This window comes from Gavialis gangeticus, unplaced genomic scaffold (assembly GCF_001723915.1).
Source record: "Gavialis gangeticus isolate Ggan-Ray unplaced genomic scaffold, GavGan_comp1, whole genome shotgun sequence".
Lineage (NCBI taxonomy): Eukaryota > Metazoa > Chordata > Crocodylia > Gavialidae > Gavialis > Gavialis gangeticus.
This window is the reverse complement of record NW_017729025.1, coordinates 125286683-125301488: the sequence shown is the minus strand read 5'-3', so window position 1 is coordinate 125301488 and position 14806 is coordinate 125286683. Positions and strand designations below refer to the sequence as shown.

Below are 14806 nucleotides of genomic sequence, written 5' to 3'. Positions count from 1 at the left end.
AGAGAAAGTTATCTGTTTAAGCCTGTGCTAAGGGCTCCAAAATACTAAAAACATATAAAAAAAAAATTTGAGCACTTTCATTTGCTTCATCTCCATCCAGTCTAATTCTACATAGCCAACCAGTTATGTATCCACCTTACACTACTTTCATCTAGTCTGTATTCCCTTAATTTATTAATGAAAATGTTATGGGAAATGGTGTCAAAAGCCTTGCAAAAAAATCAAGGTATATCACATCCTCACCATCCAAGGAACCTGTCATCTTCTAGAAGGAAATCTGGTGGGTTATGCCTGACTTACTCTTGGTGAATCCATACTGACTGTTTCTAATCATTTTGTTTTCCTACAAGTGCTCTGAAATGGATTCCTTGAGGACCTGCTCCTTGTTCTTTCTGGGTATTGAGGTCAGCTTGACTGGCCCATAATTCCCCAGATCCTCTGTCTTGCCTTTCCTAAAGATAGGCACTATAGTTGCCCTCTTCCAGTCATTTAGGACTCACTGACCTCCATACACTCTTAAAGATGATAGCCAATGGCTCTGAAATCACCGTGACCAATTCCTTCAGTACTCCAAGGTGCATAATATTTGGGCTTCCTGATTTGAAAGCATCTAGCTTCTCAAAGTGATTATTAACAACTTATCTACTACTTTAGGCTGTTTGTCTCCTTCCCTATCTTTGCTGCCAACTGCACTCATAATAAGGTACCATCCGTAACTGTATTGCCTTCATCATTCAGTACAGATCCTAACATTTTCTTTGGCCTGCCTTTTTATTGCCTTTTATCATCCTTTGCCAGTTGCATCTCAAATTGTGCCTTGGCTTTCCTGATTTTCTCCCTACATGCTCATACATTACCCTTATATTACTCTTAGTAACATGATCACTCAGAAAACTTAAGAAACATTCAGGTCAAAAAGGGAGGCGCCTAGTTAATTCAGATGCCTTCAGGATTACCTGGCTGCTGATCAGCGGTTTTGGGATCACAGTTTTGAATCTACCCATCTAAAGTTCACTTTAGTTCTGTTTTAAATGTGGCCCTTGGTTCCTAACTTCTTTAGTTGATATTGAAATATTACCCTCAATTTTCTTATCAGGAGTCACCCTATTCCCTTTGATTTTGAGCCCAACAAGAAAAAAAATCATAGCTAACCTTTGGATATAACCAAAGGCACAATATATCTCCTTTATGTATCAATGTTGGCAATGGGTTTATCACATGCATACTTTTTGTCTATGATTTAGTTTGATTATATATTTGAATTTAGAATTTTATCAAACTTCTATTTTTTTGGCACAGTTACTCAGAAAGTAATAGGCCTTATTAGCTGACTGGCTGCCAGAACTTGACTTTAATTAATATTATATAAACAAAAAAAAGGAGCATTTTCAGTTTCTCAAAGTTATTAACTATCAACAATGAAACATTAAGTGCTTCAAGTTTTCATGGAAAATGCATTACATTTTGATACATGATATTTCTAACCTTACTAACAATATGCATACCAAAAATTTACCTTTTAACCTAGTCAACTCATTCATAATGTGTATCTTCTAAAATTAACTAACTGGGAGTATTTCAACCTCTTTTTTACCTGGAAAATACAAGATAATTTGATCCATTTATTTACAGGTTGAACAAGGGCAAACCATTTCATGCTGTAGCACTGACCCCTAACACAGATCTTGCGAATGAGCGATCCATTACAATATGTACAAGTGACCTTTAATTGCGATAATGGCTTTGTTACTTGCTCTTCCATTACTACAACACAACTACAGTATGAATATTTCTGAACAAAAACTAAAGGGTACTGTTCAAACAAACACAAACAGAACTTTATTGAAATGGAATTGCAGAACCATCGTATTAAACATTAAGTATGAGTCTGGAGGAATTTAACGGAACTCGCTCTCTATATATTTGGGATATGTTAAAAAAAACTAATCTAGAAATTAGAATTTTTAAGAAATGTGTTTTGATGTTTGTTTGATAATATTATCATCATACACTAATTGCCAAATCTGCCAATGAAGGTGATCTGGGACTACTTAGTATTAATTGTTGGAATATCATTGGCAAAATTTTAAGACTACAATTTCTTAGTATATTCAGATTCAGGAATTTCACCTTTGCTTCATTATACAATGATGCTGCACAGTTTTAAATGCAGTGAAATACAGAGATTTTATAATCTGATTTATTATGTTCTATGCATCATCAATATTCAGGTTTTTTTAAAGGAGCTGCTTTTCAAGTATTATTTTAGCCAAAGTAATGATAATTTAAAAATAATAACCCAAAACTTTATCTAAAGTGTACTGTCAGAATTTAAAACCCATTTATTTATTCAAAATTATTTGAAAGAATGTAATACATTTTTGACAGGCAGTCTTTTACAATATTGAAATCAAATCCTTGATTTCATCAAACCCTTCATATTCTGTGCCTTATTCCTGGAAGGCTCATGCCAAAATGATTTAGTTTGATTTTCTTTAACAATGGTAGGTTGGCTTGACAGCATCTGACAAAACAATTCAGTGAAGTACACCATACCAGGTAAAAAGAACCTGAACTGGCTACTAAATAAAATAATGCAGAAGGGAGCAAGGAATAATGATAGAATTAATTTTGCAGAGGACTTCTTGGTTAGGAAAGGATATTTTAAATTTTAAGCAAAGAAAATCTGAAGATCATTACTACCTTTGTCTACGCTTCTAAAATCATTTTTATTAATAGCGTAAGGAGAAATGAATAGAGATGCCAATGCCACAGTTTGGAGCAATTCTGATGAAGCTGGCATTAACCTGCATCGTAATGGATTATTCTGCTTCATACTTTTTCCTAGGTTAGTACAGCTAGAGTTCCTTTGATTTGTCACCTTTGATCCCTAAGTGGAAGTAGAACCTCGATAGTTTGATGACAAATGCTTCTAATGTAAAACCAAATATGGAAACTACAGCATATACTTTCATATAATTCCAAAGCATATTTGCTTTTTATTTAAGGAGGCAAATATCTGGATATCAAATCCTAATAAGCTACTACTACTAAGTTCTACTACATTTAAAGTAATGCATTTTGAAACACCAATAAGCCCTCATTCCTCAACTTCTTTGAACTAAGGATTCCAATGTGGTCCTACCCACACTACAAGTAAATCCATACACAAGGATTCATCTGATAACAATGTGTCATCCAGCTTGGTAAAAGTAAGATTACATTTTGAGATGTAATGAGGCCTCATCATATTTACAACCCCCCTGCAGAATTAGGCTGTAGTACAATCTTTAAAAACACAGGGAGGTGCTACTTATACAAAAAAGCATATCTTCCTGCTTCCCCAAATATTGTTGTACATGCAGTGCACTCTATGAGAATTTAGTTAACCCTCATGTATAGGATTTAGTTCATCCTCCTCCTGCAGTTTATCTCAATGAACAAAAGTTCTGTTCAAAATTTTACTGACCAATGACTAGGAAACTGTAACACTTTTTAGTAAAGTTTAAATAAAAAATATATTTTGACTCTTAGTTTATACATGCAGATTATAGACTATATTTTCCTTTAAAATATTGCCTAAAATACTTCAGCAATTTCAGATGCATCATGAAAAAAGCTGCTGAGAGTAGAGAATTCCTTCAATTTTTTGGAAGAAGAGCATAAGAAAAAATAGCCAACCAGATGTAGCCATACATAGACATAACATTTCCCCCTAAAATATCTAAAACTTGATGTATGGGTGTTAAAATGCACACAAAAATGCATGTATGATGATGATTATTAATTTGTCTCACCAGTGAAAACAGTTTAGTGCTATTATCCTGAGTCAATATTCAGTTGTTATTTTTCTCATGGAGCTAGTTAATGATACCTCAAATATTTCAGGGTGCCTTGCTTAACAATATGCTACCAGGAAATGCAAACACACTGAGAACAAGAACTGAGACCTTAAGTTCATTCGTGAACTAGCAGAACACTGCAGATACCTTACACAGCTTCTGGGAAAAGAGAGCGTCTTTGGTTTGGCCTTATGAAGCCATTCTGATTAAGCCACAGTGTAGTACTGCTTAACTCCTAACTCTCAGTCCCACTGCCTTTGTGGAGATAAAAATGAGAGAGGAACAGAGTAAGAATATGAAAGAAGGGGAATTCAGAAGCAGTCACAGCCAAAGTTCCTTGATTTGTCACCTTTGATTTTTAAGAGAAAGCAGAATCTCAAAATTTGATGTTTACATGAGGAATGCTTCCAATTTAAGGTTATTCAACACATTCATCATTTTCCTAATGTCATTACTGTGTGTGTAACATAGAAATTACTGCTTAGTTGCAAACGATAGTCTGAAAGGGTAGCCAGTTTTAGTAATTATCTATTCTACAACACTGTAATAGTGTCCTGAGGCTGCAGTAAAAAAATCAAAATAACAACAAAAATATGCGAACGTATACACACACAATGACTTACTTTTCCAGACTTCTTCCCAAATACACAGCTTTTTAATCTGGACATGACATCAAGAAAGAATTCACTACTGATGCAGAATTCCTCACAGTAGTCTGTACATTTCCACCATTGAGAAAACTGCAATTTTACTGCCATAAGAGGATTCCAATTCTTTCCTCTATTTTCTTCAGTTCTCCTCAGGGAATACCTTTCACAGCTGTGACCCCTGGCTTTACATATTAAGGTCTGGCAACTTACCACTATGATCCTAGGTTCTAAACAGAATGGTTTTATGCAAATAGTTTCTAAAACTTTATTCCTCTACTTTGTGTGCAGGTGCTATATACCTTTTTAAAACCAAAATGTTGTTCATTGTTATTAATATCTGTACTGATCTAAACAGAGAATGAATGTACTATAAACAATAAAATATATTCTATTTTTAAGCAAAACATATCAGGTAAAATCATTAAGAGAACAAGTTATCTTGCAAACTGCCTACCAAATTACTTATTTGAAGGTTTTAAAGAAATCAGTATTATGAGATTACAATTTTAAATTTCTCATCTGTAAACATTTTTCTGTATTTACTAAATGTAAGCATATACAGTCTAGGCGTTTATGATGACCAGAGAGTAATAAAAGTGAATTAATAAAATATGTATCTTATTCCAACTGTCTTGTCAAACCAGGTAATGATGTCTTGCAGGCCAAACTCAGAGGGAACATGTGAAACAAATACAAAAGTAAACAGGCCTTAAGCTGCCTAAGGGAAAGTCAGCAAGATGGCAATTTCAATCATTTGGAATAATACTAAAGCAGCCCTAGGCTTTTCTCAGAATGGAAACATGTCACTGTTACTGCAATATTCCAACAAATCAGAATGCAAAAGAAAGGAACACTTATGTAATCACATCAGTGGAACAACACTTTACTCAACATTTAAGTGGAAAATAATTATGAGGAAATTCCCTTTATATGAACAGCTGTAGATGAAAATAAAAGGACTATACATAATCAACATTTCCCCAGAGGTCTACAGGCATTTTAAAAAAGCCTATACTTTAGAAATGGTTTCCTTTATTTTTGATAAAGAAGGGTTTTGAAATGATAATGAAAAAGTTATAGCAAAGAAAACTGTGAAGGTGAGATTAATTTATTTAAAAAAACCTATTAAAATGTGATAAAAGTTGGACTCAATTAGAAGCACAGAGAAAAGAAAAAGTAATTTCAAGCCATATTCTACCAGAAAGTTTGACTACATTAAATAGGTTGTCATATCATTTAACTGAGAAATCAAGAAATATTTCAAATATTTGGGGAACTTATCTAATCAGTAAACTTTCAGTATGTGTCTAGTTATGTAGCCATCTTTTGGTCAATCATCAGAAAATCAAAGGCAAATTGGCATGACTCAACCCAAACTTTAATACCGCATGATTGTGTCGTGTAAGCTTGTTTTGTGCGAGGGCTGCTGTGGTTTTAGCAGAGAGATTAACAACCGGACCTAAGCTGGCCTCCAAACCTTGCCCTGCTGATGCCTCAAACCCTTTGAAGTCTGACCATCATACCTGGCAAAACAACAGTGGGAACTAGGCTGGTGTCAGATCTAATCAAGTTGCCTGCCTCAGCATAGCTAACTATGGGGTACACTAATTGGCCCAATTGCGGATTATACCTTTCGCTACAGATTCAAGACAATAATTTAGTCAAATGATGGTTTTTATCTCCTTCTAATTAAGATTCCAAAGTGGGAAGAAATAGGATTAGACAGGCTAACTTAACATTGTGTGTCCTTTAAAGTAGTACGCACTTTAGATAGTTTTTTTCTGATATTTTATGTATAATATATTGCCACTAAACAAGTAAAGGTTTTGGGGGAATCTAGAAAGTACTATATTTTTTATCATATAACCATTTTACAAATAGTTGTTATTATTTAAGAAGACTCATCTGGAGCATATCTTTAAAAGCTAACCAAAAAGTTGCCAAACCTAAAAACTTGCCAAACCTTAGAACTAAGACGCATCTTTGTAAAACAACTATTTTAACTTTGGTAAATTGTGTGATACATTTAATAACTAAACTGTGCCATTAAAGGCTATGACTGTTTCTATGAAACAATAAAATCTAAAACAGGTATGACACCTCTGCTTTCTCATTGATGAGAGCCAAACTGTATGTAGTTAATCCTACTGGTGAGTCCCAGATTTGCTATTCACAGTAGGTACATTAAAAGTTGACAGTATGATGATACAGGAAATTTGACAGCTTTTCTGTGATTACGATCAGGAGATAAAAGGCTTTTTTTCCTATACACATTACACATGTTGGCACTGAGAAATAATAGTCTAGTGACGAAAACCTCCTTGAAGCAATGTGTCACAAGTCACATGGTATGAATTCCTCTCTCAGCAATTATAATCTGTTTTTAGGTATGTGCATTCAAAGTTCAACACCACCATCCCAAATAGGTTTACTAAACTATACAGGCAACCCCCATTTAGTGCTCTTAATTGGTTTCTGAAAAACCAAGTGTTAAGCGAAACCAAAAGTATTTGACAACCCAAGATGGCGACCACAAGTGTTTTTAATGACTCAAGATGGTGACTGCTATAACAAAACTTGCTGAGCGCTTAGTGAAATTAGGTATCAATTTAAAGCGCTACACCAATTGGAGCGCTACATCAAAATAGTGCTAAGTGGGTGTTGTCTGTACAAAGATTTTGGTGGCACCTCCTCTATTTGTTCCCCAAGATTTCACCCTGCCTTGCCTTGTGCCCAACTTCAGATTAACCACTTCTCCTACAAAAATTCTGAGATACTGTCTAAAATAGTTAATATATTTAAATATATTTTCTTATTTTACCAAACAAGACTATAAATGTCTAAACTGTATCTGTTCAAATGACATTGTTTTGTAATAATATACCTTCTTTGGTTGGGCTTATGTTTTTGATTGGAAATAAATTGCTGACCCATCACTTCCTGACTGTAGTAACCAGTTTTGAACTATTCTATTCAGAAATTCCATTTTTTATTTTCCCCCCTTTTTCCAAAAAACCTTCTTGCCCTGGGCAGAAAAATATATTTGGCCTTCCCATTTAATACGGAAAGGAGTAGTTTATATAGTTTGATGTAGAGGAATATCACAGTAGGATAATGATTCCATTTGTTAAAAAAAGAACTGGCTTGCCTCAGTGTGGCTTGTAGAAAGTTTATCCACAATAAGAACTTAAAGGGTTTTCAAAATGGGCTTCAAAAGGGGTCCCAATTGAACAATGATGGCGGAAATTTTTAAAATGGTCATCCACATATTTGTACAGTATCAGTTTTTTTCAAGGATTCTATTACACGACTAATTCAGACTCCTTTGTTCATTGGCTAATGTAATTTTTATATGGAGCCTCTTGGTTTGGTTCTATAGAAATATAAAGCTCCAATCTTCTTATTTAGGTTTCATGTTAAGAAACAGTCAAATATTCTAATGCACAGCTAAAGTAAGTGTGAATTCAGTAAAGCAGAAAATGATGTGGTATGTCTGCTTATATTACTGAAGCTACAACTCTGTATTTTAAAACCTAGCATGAAAAATAGGTTCTCTCATTTTCAGTATAGAGGAAACAAGCCTGATAGTCTTGATAAAGTTAAATGATGTTAAAATAGTTTAAATCACTACATTGCTTGGTTCTATTAACTGTATTTTCTGAGAAATGAAAAAAAAAGTAAAGCATTTGTGTTTGGGAAAAAAGCATAGGCTTCTTCATGCAATTGCCTTTAAATGGCTTTTCAAGGGAGTGTCTCCAGTTGAAAAACTTCTAGCACTCATGCAGAGATGACCTGCTTGAAGAACTGGCTGCCTGATTAACTATTAACTACCCTCAATAGGATTAGATAATTAAGGACATTGATGACCATTAATTAGGAGGAGGGCATCTTAATTTGTCACTTGATAGGGCCCTTTCAATGATTTATAGGTTAGGGCTACTTGCAATTGTGAAGAGGAGAGAGGGGAAAAAAGGGAGAGAACTCTTAAGTTACCTTATCAAGTGGCCAGCTAAAGAGGGCAGAGGGTCAAATAAGGGCCAAAGTGGTCACTTAAGGGTGAAGTCCCAAACACCAAAGCAGTGCCAAGGCACATTGACCATCATTTGGTGATGAAGTAAAAAATATGCTAATTTATTGGTGGCAATTCTCTCTTTTTATGGTTTCAAGCAGTTAAGACAAGTGGCCTGCTTAAGAGCTTTTCATTTGAAAAGAGATTTAACAAAATGGTTTGTCAGGGCTGCTTGGCTGTTTTATGTCTTTGTTAAAAAATTGTGCAGACTGTACCGATGACTATCACATCACCCAAAAAGCCATCTCCTTTCTCTGAGCATTTACTTGGTTAATAAATACATCTACTCTAATTGCTTAATAGTTCTATGTTCATTTTGCTCTTTAGAAAGATTAAAATGAAATACATCTTTTATATTGCTGCCTTCTATCAGGACTGTCTGAATAAAGGTCACAGGAAAAAAGTTTAAATTTAGTAGAAAATTTACTTAAGGACATTAGTGAAAATGATACTGTGTTTAAAATGACATAAAAGAGCTAAAGGTGATTTCAGTAATGCAAAGAAAATGGCTTCTGAATACTGATAAGGACACTTATCCCTCATGCCACACACAATTTTAGACAGTGTTATACATTAAATTCTCTCAACTCGGGTAATAACATGTAGCTTCTTTCCCACCCACTAACACAAGTAAGAGCAAGTCATTAACATTTAATTAAACATGTTACTGACATCCTTAGAAATATGTCATGCTTTGTTATTGAAGGTTGTGGCCTACTTTCTATGCACATTTTAAAACAAAATAAACTGTATATGCATAGTCTAAACTGGTGTAACATAGGGAACATTTTTAGTTACACAACATTATATCCTATAAAGCAATTCTCAATAGGAAAATTCTAATTAAATAGACATACAGTATCTGATGCAAATATAACATATTTCAAAAAAGAGAGAAGTTAGCTCCATTTTTCACATTCTAAATATAGTGAAAAAAACTGGTTCTCTTACCTCAACTGTGAATAGCTTCCTTTTTAATCTAAAAGCCAGGTCCTTCGTGTCTGATACATCACAGATCAAGCTATTAAGCTGAGGAATCTGGTGTATATGAATCAAGCCTTGTTGAAATAAAAGTAAAGAAGGAAAAAAAAAAAGAAATGCTGTTATCCAGATGCATAAATTAAAGAGTCTTACAGCAGAATTCTGTATATTTACACACACTCATCCTCCCCTTTTTAAACTGGAGCTTACTACCAGGAGCAATGAAGCAAACGGTGCGATTATACTCAAGTAATCAAGCAGAATAAGATAAACAGAAATCCTTGTGCGAGGAAAACTAATTGCACTTTGCTACAGAAGTACAGATGTAAAGAGGGATCTTAATACTTGTCAAAACTACAGCCGGTTTGTGTGTGATTTTCTCTTGTATTTACAGTAAGCAAATATGGCTATCACCTTGCATGCTGCCCACGGCACCACTGAGTGATCTTTATTTTATTAAATGCACCAGTAAGCAGCCAGCAAAACAAGGCTTATGGGTTACTGATAACCAGTGAAGCTGTAATGAAAAGTATTTCATTGTGCACCTTGATAATGACTTTAAAAAAACCCTGCTGTTAACAACAGCATTTTAGAACACACTCTTTGATACAATTTAACTCCTATATCATACCAACACAACAGAGAGAGGTTTATATAGCTGCTACAGTTTTTACAACGGTACACTTATGTACATTGTGAGCTCTGCATTCTGTCAGTGGAAACTCAAGTTGATTTTTTCTGACAAGGACGTTGGATGGTTTTTGTGCAGCCTAATATAGTTTGTGAATAAGCCAGGGGTCATTCTCTACAGTTGAAAACTAGAAATATTCTACAAGGCTTCTCAATTACTGGCCTACATTTGATAGTCACAAATCCAAAGTGTCTAAATGAAAACACTGGCAAATGCAGTGTTACATTCATTTAGACATGGATCTCTCTTGAAAATAGCAGCTGTAAAGAAAAAAAAAATTAAATACAGCATGAAGTATGACATAAGATAAGCAACTTCCTTATTTCAAATATTGTTTTAAAAACAAGCGTAACTTTTATACCAGCTATAATTTTTGTTCATATTCTTTGAAAAATATTTTAAAGTAAAAAAAAAACCCAACAAACCACCTTTGTCCCAATTCACTAAGCATTATGCATGTAATTTAGTTCTGATGGAGCAGGTACAACCCAAGACAATCGTCTAAGTATTTTTATACATATTTAGTAAAGGAATATAAGTACCATTCTTACCTTTTTATTGGCCTTTCACAAACAACGTGAAATTGTAGGCCCCGTAAAATTATTAAATGAGCAAAATTAAGGAATTTTTAAAAAGAAATTGCAATGTTATCAAAAAGGTCTAATAAACTTTGTTTATCTAGACCCACAATCTTTCATTGTCTGCAGTTAATAATACATCATCATATAGGAAAGTTCTTAGGAAAGAATGTCTAAATCCATTAGACAATTTCTGATCTACATTACCTGATGAATTCTTAGTGGTAGATAAAAAAAGTTATCCATAAGAAGACCTAACTAATCAATAAAATTGGCTTTTTACAAGCCAATTGTTTAATATGAATTTTTAAAGTAGCAAATAGATACTGAGAAAGTCATATTTTTCATTAGAAGACACTACCAAGAAAAAATAAAAAATTAACGGAATCATATCAGAATGAACAAATGTCACAAAAGTCATACAAAATTTGAAAAATAAACAGGCAAATTATTTTGAAGCATTTTTCCTTGCAGCTGGGTTTTCAGATGCTACTTTTGACAATCAACCGTACATTACATTTTCTTTATTCAAAAGGGTTGTACTCTAATTTATTAAAGTAGAACATCAACACATACAGCTGTACACACTATTCCTCAACACCACCTTTGCTTCATTTTCTGTAGCATGGAAAAAAAAACATTGCCACATTCTTACATGTTTACAGCAGGCTTCAAATAAGCAGTTCAGTCTTTAGACTAGAGGTTTCCATGGAACTACAGTAGTATCACAATAATAATAGCTGTAATTTATGCACACTCAGAGCACCACTCTGGATTAGCTAAAACTGTTTGTTATTCACTGGCTTGGGCTATGTATAACTTCTAATCTTGCAGATAGCTTTAAATAGCTTTGCTGCAAAAAGTTTTTATAAAATCTTTCTGAAAAGAACTACATGATTAAATACCAATTAATTTTGAAGATAGATCATTTGAAAGACCAGAAAAATAGTAAGTGCCTATAAAAAAAAGGTTTATTATATTTTTTGAACTAACAAATTTCTTCTTTTACTACACCGGATAGCATAATGGCCATAATTTAAAAGCAGTAAGCAGTAAATAATATTTTTAGACATATTTTTGCATGCCGTATCATTTAGCAATTCATTCACTTTAATATAATAAATTATTTTCCCCCATCTTCTCTATTTAAAACTTGGCAGATCAAAACTATTGATTTCATGACGAGTTCAGCTCACTGGTCAGATGATTTTCAAGCCTCCTCTGCATGTGAATTCCCCAAAGCCTGCCTGTTGAGATGTACATCTGATTGAGCCATGCCTCAGTAATATGGCTTGACAACATGCAAGGAGTTGCCATGTTTTCTTTGCAGCCTTAATGCACTTTACTGAAAAATTGCCTAACTCAAGACTGGTTAGCAAGGAGAAACATTTAAGAGGTATATTCCAAAATGAAATCAAATGCTACCTAATGGCAGATACTCCAATTGGAGGGTAAGCTGCTAAGTGCCCTAGAAGCACTCAGGGTAAACTTTTTGCATTGCTAAAGATGGAACTTACCATGGTAATCCTTGTATAATGGATTGGTTTCTCTCTCAGAGCCAATAAATGATTCAAGACCAACTACCGTATCTGACAAGTTTGTTACACGTTCCATAATTGCTTTATTCTGTAAGACATGGGAACAAAATACATATCCTATGTGATGAAAAATGTAATTAATGTTCACAGAATAAGTCTCTCTTCTCAATGACAAACTGAAGTGAAAATAGGTCATCAATACCTAGAAATAACATAAAACTAAAAAGGCTTTAGTAATCTACATCTAAGGGAAAACATTCCCTCACTATGTGTGAAGATATGGTAAAAGAGCTTCTTGGAGCCAAATTCCACATTTTTTCTAAATCTTGTTGTAACTTACACACTTATTTGTAAATAGGAATATTTTCACAGGCATATATTGGCTGTTAGATACCTAACTCTAACTGACTTTCTCTGAGAGCAAGATGCCCAACTACCAGTAGTATTTTGGAAATCCTGCTAATTGTGGACATGGATTTTAATATAATATACACATTAGATATGCACACAATATAATATACACATTAGATATTACACACAATTAATTTATTTATATGGTTAGATGGAGAAGTGAAAGATAATGGATTTTATTAAAAATATGTAATATATTCAGCCATTTGTAATTTTTTTTAAATCAGAAAGCTCAGCATACCATATTGTAATTCATATTGCCATTTTTCAATACATTTGTAAATTTAGCAGTGATTATCTTATATATTAAAAGTACATTTCCATTTCTGCTTTAAATCAGCTACTCTGTGGATACATTTACATGTGCAATTAACACAACATGATGTACTCCAAAGGCATTTGTGCTGGAGTACACTGCTCCAGGCGCAGTGTCTACACGTGTGCCCAAGAACAGCAACTTGAACAGAACAGCCCTGGACTGGCAGGGGACACAGTCCAGGTGGCAGCATCAGGTGGTGGAAGGGCTGGCAGGACCCAGGGGTCTAGCTCCTGGTTGCCTGGGCTGATCAGGCACAATTTGCACTCAGAGGTCACTGTCTGCACATATATTTGACCACACTTAATGACAGCCATTAGATAGTACTGTCCCCAACAGTACTATCTTATGGAGGAGTTAATTAGTCTACTGCACCCTAATACTGGTACACACATTGGCGATGTGTAGGGGGTGCACGCACACCCTGATATTGGCACTGCACATGCCAACCAGCAGTCAACAGCCACCCAAAGACACCACCAACTGCCTGTGGGTGGTCACTGCTAACCATCCCTCCCTCGCCGCTGACACCACTGGCAGCATCTGCAGGCAGCCACCGATCACTGGCACCAACGCTGCCAGCAGTGTCTGCAGGTGGTTGCTGACCACTGGTTAGCGCTTGCCATCCACCTCCCCGCCTCTGATACCACTGCAGCTGCCTATGGGAGCTCCCCGCTTGCCACCGCCACCACTGTCTGCAGGCAGTCACCGTGCCTCCCCCCAGCCTTCGGAAGCATGCGTCATTCACAGGTACATGTGTAGACTGTGATGCTTTATTTACTGTGGAACTAATTAGTCTACTCTGCAGCAAAGTGCACATGTAGATGCATCCTGTTTGTAGGTCCATTGTTTAATTTTAGAATACAGGCAGTCCTCTATTTACAACATTTTGAGTTACAACATTTCGCACTTACAACGTTTATAAATTGATGCCCTTTTCCAACTTTCTGATGTCAGTTTTGACTTGACAACACTTGATACGACACCATGCCATGCCAGCAAACAAGTTTGCTGTGTCGCCCATCTCCCTAGAGAACATCTGCCCAAACTTCCTTGGACACTGCCTTTAAGAAAGCAGACAAGACTCCAGAAAAACCTGCAGCCAAGACTCCTGAGAAGACTCCAGCCAAGAGCCCTTCAAAAAGTCTAGCAAAGTCACTTCAAAGAAGTCTTTCCAAATCAATATGATTGCTATTTACAATATAAATACATTAATGTAGCTATATTACTAATCTAAAATTGATTGAGTACAAAATTCTGGGGTATTTTTGGTGAAAATAGGGTATCAGGCCTTGGTTCAGGAACATATCCCTCATTTATAACATTGTTTCCTATGGGAAAATGGGTTCTGAGTTACAACGTTTCAACTTAAGATGCGGTTTTCGGGAACCAATTGTGTCATAAGTCTGAGGACTGCCTGTACAGAAAATAAAGCATTTATCCTAAAGCAGTCTGCAAAGCCTTTATACTCTATTCTTGATAATGGCCATAAAGTACACATTCAGTACACTTCATACTTTAGATAGTGATAAGACCAAATGATTACCTCTATATACATATTATATGCAGTGAGAATTAGATTAATTATCTCCAGTGTAATGCTTTGTGTTTGCATTGATCCAGAGGTGTAGCAGCTTGGCCAGGCACCCGAGGCAGCTACCATACACAGATGCAATGGTGATTTTTGGTTGCCATTGTGCTGCTAACATAACTGTGTGGTTGGCAGCCTT

General features: G+C 35.1%; 1 protein-coding gene across 1 annotated transcript in view; it reads right to left on the bottom strand.

The window, feature by feature from the left end:
* Positions 1–14806, bottom strand: part of ELP4 (elongator acetyltransferase complex subunit 4) — a gene marked incomplete at its 5' end in the record, with an annotated part of 291599 nt that overhangs the window by 152705 nt on the left and 124088 nt on the right. Inside the window, 2 exons of the mRNA XM_019519960.1 lie at positions 9513–9619; positions 12329–12437. Of these exons, the coding sequence (XP_019375505.1) occupies positions 9513–9619; positions 12329–12437 (216 nt within the window). The remainder of the gene's footprint in view (positions 1–9512; positions 9620–12328; positions 12438–14806) is intronic.